This window comes from Cygnus atratus, chromosome Z (assembly GCF_013377495.2).
Source record: "Cygnus atratus isolate AKBS03 ecotype Queensland, Australia chromosome Z, CAtr_DNAZoo_HiC_assembly, whole genome shotgun sequence".
NCBI classification, from domain to species: Eukaryota; Metazoa; Chordata; class Aves; order Anseriformes; family Anatidae; genus Cygnus; species Cygnus atratus.
This window is the reverse complement of record NC_066396.1, coordinates 80,984,047-80,997,702: the sequence shown is the minus strand read 5'-3', so window position 1 is coordinate 80,997,702 and position 13,656 is coordinate 80,984,047. Positions and strand designations below refer to the sequence as shown.

At 36.1% G+C, this 13,656-nt stretch overlaps 1 protein-coding gene across 1 annotated transcript in view; it reads right to left on the bottom strand.

Annotated features, from left to right (window-relative positions):
* Positions 1 to 13,656, bottom strand: part of ADGRV1 (adhesion G protein-coupled receptor V1) — a 293,879-nt gene that overhangs the window by 235,448 nt on the left and 44,775 nt on the right. The window contains 6 exon segments of the mRNA XM_050716548.1: positions 424 to 604; positions 3,561 to 3,737; positions 5,568 to 5,941; positions 7,297 to 8,040; positions 9,277 to 9,494; positions 11,590 to 11,716. Of these exon segments, the coding sequence (XP_050572505.1) occupies positions 424 to 604; positions 3,561 to 3,737; positions 5,568 to 5,941; positions 7,297 to 8,040; positions 9,277 to 9,494; positions 11,590 to 11,716 (1,821 nt within the window).

Genomic DNA, 13,656 nt, shown 5'->3' with positions numbered 1-13,656 from the left:
CTGTCAGTCTTGATAAAAAGCACAGCACAATAATAAAACCTTCTCTTCCCAAAAGAGCCTCACGGGACACGGTTTTGCATATTTACTGGTACAAGAAATATGGAGAAATGACTCTCATTGTCAGGAATTCTCATTTGACAAAAAACCTGGACGGGATCAACTACATGCAGAGCCTTTATTTGCCCTCACAAGGGAATCATTGCTTGTTTGGTCAGGGAAGATTTGAGGCCTTTTTGTAAAATTATCAAAGAAAACTAACTCTGCATTCATTCATGTATATAAACAATGAATTAATTCAAGTTAGATAAAGTGGAATATATGAGATTGCTTCCTCAACTATTACAACCAAGCAAAGTTTTCATCTAACTAGAAAGAACTACGCAATAATCTGAAATAAAGCTGTATAATTCCCATCATTGTTACCATATGGGTGGTCACTGGCTTTGATGCTGATATCAGTAGTTTCCTTTTCTGGATCTATACTTGCTCCACTGGTAGGAGTTGAACCTAGTTTCCCGTCTCCAGACACTGCAGAGACTAATGTCACACGGAAATATTCATTTAGCTCCGGAATGTCATCATCAATAACATGCAAATTTAACACCTAGAGAAGGACCAAATCATGGAGAAATCAAACCATGCAACATTCTTTGATTAGTCAGTCAGCTGCATCTGCTGTATAGTTCTGAAAGTAAAGGACAATATTTTTGCTCTCCACATAATTTCAACTAATTTCTAAGATAACATTTTATGTCTAGAATATGCTTTCCAAAAACAATGCTTCCAAGCTACTGGAAATGGAAGGCATATTTTCTGAATTGTTTCAAACTACATAAATAAGTGATAATAAATACTTGTTTGGTTGGTTTTGTATATCTTCACAAAAGCAGAGTTTAATTTCCATGTATTGAGCACGAAATATCTGATAAATTTTAAAATCTTTTAGAAATTATGCTTATGAAGAGACATTACAGTGATTAATCCAATTTAGAGAGCAAATAAATTGAGCTTATTATACCACCTGACACTTTGAATTGCAGATCATACGATTTATTAACATAACCTTGCTCTAAACACGCTAACATATTCACTTCAGAAAATTCCATCTTTCTTTATGTTGTGATATGGTTGGACAAACATATAGAAGAAAACATTTAAGTAGCTGATCATATTCAGAGGCATGGTAATGAGTAGATTACAAATGTCAGTTGAAAGTCCCTTAGGATATCCCACCTGAAGAGCAGCTTGCTACCAGCCTGTTTCTTAGAGCCACGCATATTAGCTCCTCTGTATGTATGCAGTAAATTGGACCAGTAAGCTGTGGAGCAAGTGCCTACATCAGCCATTTTCTGCCACTAGATAGAGTAATGTGGGCCTCGTCTGTGCTGCCATGCTAGAAGAGCTTTGGAAATTTCTGCTATATATGATTGTATGAAATGCAGTAATATCATTTCACAGAGAAATAAAGCTGAATGAACAAACTATTTTAACATGAACAAACTATTTTCAGATACCATGCTCTTTTGCCAGTCATTACATTATCCAGATTCACAGTTCTAGTGAAGTCACTGGGATCCCTGCAAATGACTTCAGTGAATTTCAGTCCACCCTGACTTCTGCTGCCTGATATAAGTGAAACTGAGGATGGTATTTTCTACTCACAATTCATCCTTATTATACAAACAATAATAGAAAGTGTATGTTATTTCTACAGTACTGTGGTCCCGCGCCACTTCTTCAAATAAATTTAATAATTCTGTGCTGTACGTCAGGATTGAATTCATTGAAACAGATTATTTTTATTTCTATTCCTAGCACACACTGTTTATCTCTATTACCACAGAATCTTAATCATAGGACAGCCCACGTTGGAAGGGACATCAAAAGATCAAGTTCAATGTTTCATGGAAAAAAAAATAGATGAAATAATCCAGCACCGTGTTCAATTGCATCTTAAGCACCCCTGGTGATGGGAATTCTACCATAGAACCATAGATTGGTTTGGGATGGAAGGGCCCTTAAAGCCCACCCAGTGCCACCCCCTGCCATGGGCAGGGACACCTCCCACCAGCCCAGGCTGCCCCCAGCCCCATCCAGCCTGGCCTTGGGCACTGCCAGGGATGGGGCAGCCACAGCTCCTCTGGGCAGCCTGGGCCTCACCACCCTCTGAGGAAAGAATTTCCTCCTTGTATCTAATCCCCTCCATCGCCCTGCTGCCCACGCTGCTGTTGGTGCAGCCCAGGGTACGGATGGCTTTCAGGGCTGCAAGCACACATTGCTGGCTCATGTCGAGCTTCTCATCAACCACCACTGCCAGGTCCTTCTTCCCCCCAGGGCTGTTCTCAATGCTTTCTCTGCCCAGCCTGTGTTTGCGCTTGGGATTGCCCTGGCCCAGATGCTGAGGTTGGGACAACCCGACCCTGTCCCTAAGGAAGTTGTTCCAGTAGTTGTAAAAAATTTCACGACAAAACCTCTCCCAGTCTATCTTTGTACTCTTTGCCCTCTGTCTTCTCCTGTGGTTCCTTGAGAAGACAGAGCCTCTGTCAACTCTGGAGCTGCCCTCTAGGTACTGTAATAATGGGATCAAAGTCTCCTTCTCTTCTAAAGGGTGAAAAGATCTAACCCCTTGAGTCTTTCCTTAGAGGACAGGTTCTCCAGCTCTTTGATCATCTTTCTGGACCTCCTTTGGACCTCCAATCTGCCCACATAATTTTTTAATTGTGGGCCTCTGTAGCTTTGAATTCCTACTCTTCAGTTATCCTGGTATTTCTTTTTATTTTTTTTTTTAAACTAATTCAGATAAGGAATTTCGTAAGACTTTTAGAAAGCTTTCTCAGAAGCAGCTAAAGCTTCCCTTATGCATCAGTTCTCTTTCTCTCCCCCAGCTCAGACATGCAATTCTGATTACCAATTTCAGGTGTCTCTAAGGCCAGAATATTGAGTAATTTCCTTATGTTCCAGGTGCTCGCACACTTTATGCAGAGGAATAGATTGAAGCAGACAGTAATCATTTAAGGGAGACTCAAAACAGCTATTGTTACAAGAACACCTTTAATCTCCTGTTTCTGATTTTGAATTTAAAAGGAGACAGAACCTGGACAGCCTTGAGTGCAAGAACAGCAATGAATCTTACTATTGTCTATTTAATTGTTGCGGACATAAATTTGAGTTACAACACTCAGATCAAACCTGATCATTTTCCAATTTAGAAAGTACATGGACTATCTACACTTTTTAAAGTATATGTACACGTACACATAAATACAGTTAATATTTTCTATGTATATGTACATATATCTAATATGTACATGCACACATGGTGACTTTTGAACTGACGTATACACAGAGCTACAAATAACACTTTCTTGTTGTTAGGGATGGAAAAAAAAAGAAAAAATATATATAACAAAAAAATAACAAAATAAAATAAAAAATAATAATAACAAAAGCCATGTGAAGTAAACACTCTAGTATGCAAACCAGCCAAGCACCCTCAGAAGGTATTTTCCAGGAGGTTTGTAAAGAACAGGATGAATAGTTAATAGGAAGGTAGGGTTTACCTCTGATCTCTGCCAAGGAAGGAATGTGATAGTGCCACTGCTATTAGAAAAATCGGTAACAGAGTAATTAATGCCAGTGGAATCAACCTGTGAGATAATGTACTTTATATACACATAGTCTAGGGCTCCCCTTGTACGCTCCACAACACAGGATATAGTGGAACCTTCATCAGCAGTCTGGAAGAAAGCAAAAATTTGGAACGTTTATTACTGTCAAAGTAGATCAAGGCAATTTCATTAAATAACATGAAAATATTTAATGCCAGACAAATGTTCAAGTAAAAAATTGCTGTCATGTTACTTTCAGCTCTTTTGGAGTGTTAGGAAGCTGAAACTGACCTTGATGCCAATCAGAACAATCCCAGTGGAATTTGCAACAGTCTGATGCCTCCCTGAGGACTATTAAGGTAACAAATAACAATACACTGCAGTTTGTCCTGGACACAACCCCTTTCCTAATATGTGTCAGAGACAGAATCAATATGCTTGAAATGTACCTGTCAAAAGCAAATGAAACTATTGCTTTATAATAACGTCAATATTGTAATTTTCCTTAGCAATAATTTTAAGAAAGATTTGGATCAGCACTTTCTCTAACCAGACACACTATGGATAGAAATAAACTATACCATCCTCATTCAGAAAAACAGATTTTTCTCTTCTAATGTCCTCCTTACAATTCTGTATCTTCACAGATAACATGACTTCTGCAGCGACAACTTCACATCTCTGGAATGAAGCTTTTTTTTTACTGACCTTCTATTTTAGAAAATAATGTTCATAAAATTAACATAGAAAATAATTTTATCTGAAAGTTACTGGAAAGGTTAAAGCTATCTTATGCATTAGATAAATTTCAGGGCTGCTTTGTAAGAAAGCATAGATACTGTGTGTAACTTCAGCTGCCTAGTAGACAGATATGCACAGTTAAACTACTGGTAAAAAAATGCTGTGTTCCTGCATCACCGCTAAGAGCTCTAATACTTTCCTGGTGAAATGGACATAAGATAGGTGCAAACCAATTAACGTGCCATATAAATTTTTTTTTTCTTCATGGTTGGCTGATGATCTGTGGCATTACAGTGTATCAGAGGTACTTGAACCTGAAGGAATCTATTATCATAGCATATGGTAAGCACATAAAAAGCAAACTGAACCAAACTGAAAACTAGTATCACTCAGGCAAGATAGTTATTTTAAAAACATCATAAGCACTTTGATTAAAAAATAATGTAATTAAAGCTCGTAAGAGTTCCCAAATGAAAACTATATTGGATTTTTTTTTTCCACAAAATAATCAAATACCAATAGAGATAGCTATCATGTTATTCCCCCTTATAATTGATTAAAGAAGTAAAGAATGATTTATGTTTATTTCAAGCCTCCTCAAAAAGTAGCAAGTTTACACTCTGCATATAGAATGGATACCACTGAAAAAAGATTTCATGTTAAAACTAAAACAACAAAAAACAACACTACTAAATCAACCAACTGACATCAAACATATGCAAATTATAACTTAGCTTATGACAGCAAATGAAGGTGGAAAAATCCATAACACTTTGTCATTGCATGATCTCTAGTAAAATTATCTCAAACACATCATGTGACACAGAAAACTAAAATAAAAATGTTTGCAATAATCCATTCTCAAAAAAAAAAACGAGAATTAAATCTTACATTTTAACTGGTAACTCAAATGTAACAGAAATGAAGGTAAAATATTCTTCTAGAAAAAAAATTAAGCCTTAGTCTTCAGTTTATATAGTAAACTAAATTTTCATAACAAAACCATTTTTTTCTTTAGTTTTTTAAAATTATATAGTAAATCCCAGTGGAACTGAGGTTGTATTAACAGAACATATGCATCTCCAAATCCTAGGAAAACTTTGCTTAACCAAAAAAGCAAACACTGCAAAATCAAGGCTTTGTTCAGGTCACTTGGTCCTGCCATTTAGCTTTCTGTGCCTGAAATGTCACCTACAATTTCCATTATGACCACCTTACCTCAGGGATACATGCTCCAGTGAAGCCAAATAAACCATTAGCATTATCACTTTTCTGTATTCTTAATCTTGCTGTGGTGTTTTCTTGTGAAATTCGAGCTCCACCACGCACAGAAATGAGCTTTAGTATGAATAATTCTTCTCCTTCTTCCTCTTTGTCATCCTTTGCAGACACGATGAATGATTTATTGGTCTCTCCTTGCCGATACTCCAAATACCCAGAGACAGGGTGGACATCACTTTTTGCAGGAGTTGCATGAAGTTCATAGATCTCTGCTCGTGTCAACTTACGCTCGTAAAGCCTTACATCCTGCATTAACCCTGTGTACCTACTGCTGCCGTTGATTCCTGCTCCAATTCTTACTATTCCTGGACCTGAGAAGGAAATGATAATTTTTTCTCATGTTATTGTATTTGTATGAAATAGGCAGCAACTGAATACCTGTTTTTCTTAAAAACCGATGGTAAACTGTTCATTGTCCCTGGATGAGGAATCATATTGATCTTGAGATCCAAAATCAGGAGGTTCCTTGAGCCTCATCTCAATGTTACAGGTAAGTCCTCACAGGCCAAACAATTCCATCCTATGCTGTCCAAGTTTTTCATCCTATTAGTTCTAGCAGCACATTATCATCATCCCTCATTTTTTTAAGTCTTAGAGACTTGAGGCTCCCTCTTTCCTCCATAGATTTTCAGAGCAGAACTGCAACCCCTTTTAGCCTTTGTTTTGCTGAACAAATCCTACTTTGTCTCCCTCTGCTAGGGTAGCTGATCCATTCTGATGATACTCATGATTACTGCATTAACCCTTCTGGACATCCATTTCATCTACCGCACTGTAATTCCATGCAAATTCCAAACTTTTTACAACAGCATTTATATTTCTCTGTCTCCAAATTATAGGATCACAGCTGCCTCATATTCATTCCTACTCTATCCTATTCTGTGCCATGCTATGCTATTTTCTTGTGCTAAAACACACACATCAGCTGTTTTCAGTTACGTTTTCAGAAAACGAAAGAAAACAAACAAACAAAAAAGCTGTGCTCTTCAGAGTATTGTCAGACATATGACACTGAGTGGCAGTTCTAGAGATGAGCAACCACAGGAACTGATAAAAGTCCCAGGGTACAAAGCGGAGGATGCTGAGAAAAACTGGGCTGCTATGCACACCACTGTGTATTACCCAACATTCAATGGAGAGAGATGACATACTTGCCTTACTATTGTATTATCCCCAAACATATGCCATCTCCACTAATAAAGAAAATTTACAGCACAGACATATCCTTCTAGCAATAAAAGCATTATCGCATTTCACATATATTTGTTCTAGAAACTGAGGGGAAAAAAAAAAAAAAAAACCTTTCTCAGCTCAGCTACAGTACTGCAAGTGTGATGGAAACTACTAATTGCAGAAGTACTATTCTTTTTACAAATGGCAAATTTGATTTCTTAAACTTCATCCTGGAATTTTTAAAGCAGAAATAAAATAGTACACCATACAATTAATAGTTCTCTATTCTCACTCAACATCGCAGCAGTTTTAATTTTTTAGAACATTCACACATAATTTCCATAGGCTTTCTGAAAATCCTCAAAGAATTCTTATCCATTCCTTTCAATTAACTTAACAGATATAATCATTTCAGTGTATTGCTTCCACCTTTGAAGTGGCTAGACTATGCATTTCAGAGCTTTGTATATGGAGAAAAATAGCGAAGGCTCACCATCAAGAACCGCTTCACCTTTTAGACTCTTCATTCCTCCCAGCACTAGAATTCCATCAATGTAAAATTCAATTATACTTTCATCCAGAGTAATCAGAAGGTGAAGCCAAGTATTCTCATCCAGGTATTTCATGACTGATGTTTTAGCCATGTATGTCATATTGGACCCTAATGCTGTATAATGAAGCACTACAGAAACATGAGAATCATTTGTCTGAATTTTCACACCATAATATAAAGTCCCATTATCGTTATCCTTTTCAACTATATAGCCATCTGTACTGACATTAGGAATTAACCAAGCTGAAAATGTAAAATTGGTTACTGCATTATTTCCATTGTATGGGTATTCAGCACCGATAATGCCAAATGCATCCTCTTTTCCACTGAAATACAGAGCATCTGTTCCACTGTGATGGCGCCTCATGTGGGGCTGTGATTGTACTGAGCTTGGGAATGATCCAAGCAACAAGAAATCTACCACTGATGGCAGTCCAGCTTGGAAGGTACTAGACAGTATTTCCCAACCTAGTCGAACAACACCAAAGGTGCCTTGCTGTCTCCAGATGGTGAAGTCCGTAACATAGGAAAGGTCATCTTCAGAAAGAGTATCTTCCACTATCTCTCTCTCCTGGCTCTCTGGATCTATAACAAACACTCCGAAAGGGTCATCATTGCAAGGGATCATGACAGTTACAGTAGGACTGGTTTCAGATAACTGACCACCAGGACCAGGAGACCCACCTACGTAATAGAAGTTAGAGTAAAAGTTAATGATTAAACAACACTCTCAGAAAAAAGTTTCAAAGTACTTTTTTTTTTTTTAATAAAACAAGTTTCTAAAAAGACTCAAATCCTCCTTTAAGATCCTTGGGACTTATATATATCTAACTTGAAAATTACATAGTTTAATTGTATTATTCTTAAAACACTGTGCTGATGTAATTTCAGTAGAAAACAAACCCACACGCTATTTTTCAGCTGTAAAACACACAGATGTCTTTCAGGTAAAACATGACAAGGTCTATCTTTTCTTAATTAGCCAATGAGGTAGGTTACCTTTGATTCGTTTGATAAGCATGGGGGCCAAATTCAATTCTTGTTTTTTGTCAATTACTCTAAGACTTACAGGAATAGAGAATGGCAAAATCTTGCCTGTTGCCTCTGATACAGAAGTACATACACCTTGCAGAAACAATAACCAGTTGTGTATTAAAACTGCTGCCCAGTCCTGGTGTTAGTCATCTATCTTTGCACAGTAAGAATTCATGATATGAAGATCATGTTGTGAATGGAGAATCTCCGTGTTCAAAGTGTACAGTGATCTACCTGTTATAAGCAGGAAATCTTTTGTACATCCATATGGACTTCACTTACAGGAAAGGCCAACACACATTTTCACTTGCATCAGGGCACAGAAGACCATGAATAGTACTAAAGTGGAATTAATCCAGATTAGGAAATGTGTCCAGTAGCAATTTGAAGTTGTAATTTAAGTCATGGGAAGTGGTAACTACAAGTATTTTACCTCCTCTAGGGAAACAAACAAACAAAAAAGCAACCTCTATTATGGTAGACACACATAACCTTTAATACCTTTGTTATTTCCTTGTTAGTATCTTTGTTTTATATTTTGAACATGGAGATCTATGTATCTGAAATTCAGATCTCTTGGTTTTTGAAATGAAACTTCTGAACTTTAAGAAGTTTAATTTCAAAAACCAAGAGGCATCCCTTTTAAAGTTCAGATCACCAAAATGTGTTTTTGTAAAAAAAACAGTAATTCGGGAACTGAGTAACTCTCTATATGTGGAAATCAAGATTAAATGAAAAATAAAACCTAAAACCTTACCAGAAAAGCATAGGATATCAAGACATGATTCAAATCAATGCTCTTTCCAGTGCTGGTTTCTTTTTGATTGATTAAACATAACTCTTTTCTACCAGATATGAAGGAAATGGTGGTATGGAAGACAATACCTGAAGCATTCACCAACTTTAGAATGTAAAATTCATTGAATTCAGGAATTCTATCTGAAATGGCACGTAGTGTTATTGCCTTCGATCTTTCACCATCCATGAAGCACACAGTCCCATAAGTTTCATAGAATTCTTCTCCCGGCCTCAGTGCAGAGTTATTATCAAACAACTGCCAGGTCAAAGAAACATTGCCGAAGTGTCCTCTGTGTCTCAAAATCCTGTTCAGTGATACAGAAAGAATGAGAGTCCTGGCAGGCATGCATCAGAATTCAGTAGATAAGGAAAATGTGGAAACTCCTTTTACTGTAATCTTCCTTACAGTAAGAAGTAATATACTATGTAATATAAAGTAAAATACTAATATACTACATTGTTCCATGAAGCCTTCCTTTTAAAGGCAACCACTTTTGCAGTACAATTCTACTCCCAGAATATGTACTTTAGAAAACAGAAGTAGCATACGCAGGTCCATGCAGAATACTACTGTGAAGCTACACATCACTGTGTCTTGTAATTCTAATTTATAACAATAAATATGAATGCATAATAGTTCAGAAAGTTAACATTAAAAATTAATATACTTGGACACCCTTAGACAGGAAAGAGAATTATCTGCATTTAACCACAAACGTTTCTCCTTCCAGTCATCAAGCCTACTTAAACTTTTTCTTACACTTGTATTAAATTAGAATTACATTCTACGGCTTTCAGAAATCTACTGTTATTTGTGATTAAGAATGTAGTAAATGAAAACGATTTTTTTTTTTTTGGTAGCTATCTGCTAATACAATTTCAATAATTTCAAAAAGGCACTAGAAATAAAAAGTGACCCATACAGTGCCTTTATTAAGAGTGCACTTTACATACAGGAAGTTTGCTTCTGTCAGTTTGCATGGTGACATAAAATGCCTTACAAATAGATTATATCAGGTTGAAGAATTAGTTCAGCTAAACTAGTCCAGCCACAGCAACACATTTATGTTGTTTCTGCTTCCAAAGGTTTTTCTTTTGTGGCGTTAACCAGGGTGCTCTATCCCAGCTGTGTAACACTGCTGCACTAACTCCAATTACCTCATTAAAACCTCTGTGTTTTCGGTGGTTTGGTTACATGCTACTTTGACCACTTTTTTATATGCTACACGACTGTCAAAGTAGTGACAGTATGGAAGAGACAGATCCCTAGTAAATATATTTTATTAATGATGACTGAGCAGGTTCCTCAGATGTTGGAGATCTTGGTATCCTATAATTCCATAAAGCACCTGTATATAAGCATGTTTACATCAAAACACTATTCTTAACACCACCAAATCCACAAAAATTATCCTGCAGATTAGACTATAAAGCACAAAAAAACAACAAAGCCCAAAACAGTGAATGGCACAACAACAAACACACAATGAACTTAATATCCTCTTTTCTCGAGACTATTAATTTTCAGATGTATGAACACAAGCATAAAGAACTAATTCACAGCCTTAAGCATTTGTTTCAAGGCTTTAAAACAAATAAACAAAAAAGGATGATTTTTTAAATGCAAGAAGAACCTCTTCCCTAACTATTTGCACTATCACGTTTATTGTGACCTAACTTCTCTTTACAGCCTGTCTCAAGATTTCTTAATGAAAAATCATTTTTTCATCCAATTAAAATCCCATAGTAAATTTATGAAATGAATGTTACAAGGCGAGATGCCAAGTGCATTCAATTTTTAACCCTGCTCATTCTTCAATATATCATGGTGGCACAAAGGAAAATACTTTCAAAGGTCAGACTAATGAAGAGTGTCACATCCGGACTTCTAGTATAGATTTCAATCTGTAATTAACAGATAAAAGAAAAAAAAGAAATAGAAAAATAGAAAGAAAGAATACAGTAGTTTGCAGTTGCAAATTTCAAAGATGCGTACAAAAAGCCACCTAGTGCCACACAGTCTTATTTAGCTATTTGCTGAGTTTGTTTTTTTTTCTTTTTCTGTCAGCCTAGGTTATATTGTACTCAATCATTCAGATTTTTCTGTATCTACAGGTTCCTGAGATTATAACAGAACATCAATGCTGAAGTCTTATTTAGTTACATTTTAACATGAGCTTCTGTGCACTTTTTAATATTTACTGTGTACTCCATAGTATTACAGGTGATGTCTTCAACACATTACAAATCATTTAATCCAAAATTTTGTAAAACTGTTTTTCTATAGTGCACTTCTATCAATGCACACTTGTGCATTTGATTTAATCAAAGTGCTATTTATAAAGTACCACATACACCAGTTCCAAAAGAGTGCAAAGATATTCTTTAAAAGTTATTTACCAAAAAATGTTACTTTTGCCTTCTTCAACTGGCTTCTCTAAAGGTTCCAAAGAGAAAATTCCATTAGGATCATCATTTGCTTCAATAATAACTGTTGCCATTCCAGCCTTAAAGATAACTGTATCTCCTAAAAAAGAGGACAATTATGTTTGTTAAAATTGGAATCAGAAATGTAGGTAACTCTAAATCCAATTATATTTTCTACTCATTACAATTGATTTTATACAAAGAAAAGGACAATTACAAAAGTCAGTGAAAAACAGTACTTGAGGTATTCAGCAGCAGGCAAATCAGAGTAAAAGTATTTAAGCAGTGTACCATCCAGAGAGCAAGACACAAGATTTTCAGGAAAAATGACATGAACTGAGAAGATGTGATTCTTACTACACAGTATCCTTGCATGTAGTTGTTATGTGAGGTAACATTTTCTGTTTGATCATCTGGACAAGTCAAAAGAATAAGATATTCAGAGGTACAGAATAAAAGAGTAAGGTATTCAGAGACCCCAGACCTTCTTTAGACCTAGAAGAAAAGTATTGCATTTAAACTAAATACAAGCTATGAGCAATGTCTAAGAGTTTATTCACACCCATATCAAAGAATATCTAAAAGGAAGAAACATAAGATTCTTATGAAGTAGATGGGAAGCTAGCAGGATTTCAGTGTGCATATTAGTACAGGTAAATATTAAGGGATGTTAATTCTAACTCCATTCCATTGTCCATAGATGAACATAATGTTTCCACACCCACCCCATTTTTCGTCTTCTTTGAAAGTGTCCGACTAAATTTTGTTCCACGTTAAACAATGTGCTTATTCCTCTAACTTCATATACCTCTATTTGTATTTTCTCTCAGGAACAACAGTTCCAAAAAAATTTTCAGAACAGCCAAGGCCACTGTATGTAACCAATCATAGAAAGAAAACCAACTTTTGCTTTCAGGAATACGTATAGAAATATTCTGTATTCTTAGTGATTCTAGAATGGCTGTAAAACAATATGATGCTCATTTTAGAGGAAAAGGGAGACTACGGATACCCATTCCCCATGTGCTAGGAGAAAAGCCATGATACGTTCCCAATGGGGTAGTATTGGGAGCTACCAGTAGATCCTGAAGAAAGTTATTAAAGTAGAAAGAGACAACAAAAGAGAAAACTTATGAAGGAAGAAGAATGGTTTTGTCTAATCCTTTCCCTAGTCTGATATTTTATAAGAGACCTGGGTACTACAGTGAATACCATCTGACCTTGGGAAATAGCTTAGCTGCCTTATACTCAAATTACTGCTTTCCCTGTCAACCTCTGGCTGCCTGCTACCAATGTTCAGGGAAGGATTCAACTCAAGATCAGTGCTGCCTTGTGAGCAACTCACAGGCCAGCCACAGGGTGTCCACTGTAGCATGACCTCAATCACTTTAGTCTTATCGACTGCTAAAGACTAAGACCATCAGAGACTGTAATGAGAACTAAGATGCTTAGCGTGCTTACAGATGAAGAAATCTAATTTTAGGTTTCCTAATCTTGAATTGAATCCCTGGTAGGTATTTTACTTTGAGAACGTGTCACACAATCTGAAGGTATAGTCTGATGGTTAATTGGCATCATCTTTCTTTGCTTTATTAAATTACAGTCCCTCAAGTTTTGATGGCTGATTCAATACAGCTTTACTTTGCATTGCAAAGATTTGCAGCAGATTCAGAGCCTGTTATTACCTCTCAGCTAGAGAACAGTAAAAAATGAAGGGCAGTAAATTAAAATTTGCTAACACAATTGCAAATGACTCTCCCACAACACCATAAGTTTTGTTGGAGCTAGGTGTGGGGAGGGTCTTTATTAAACACTTAGGGCTCTGGAAAAATTATGAATTTCTTATACTTCACTTTTATTTTCTCATGTATATTACATAACAGTGATAATTTATTCCAAAAGATATGTATTTCAAAAACATGAGGAATGGGCTGAATAATTTTGGTCATTCCTTGTTAAGTGTAAACTTTGAAAAATAAATAAATAAATAAAAATACAATGTTATTTCTAAGGTAATAAATCCTTTCTTTAGAGGTGGTC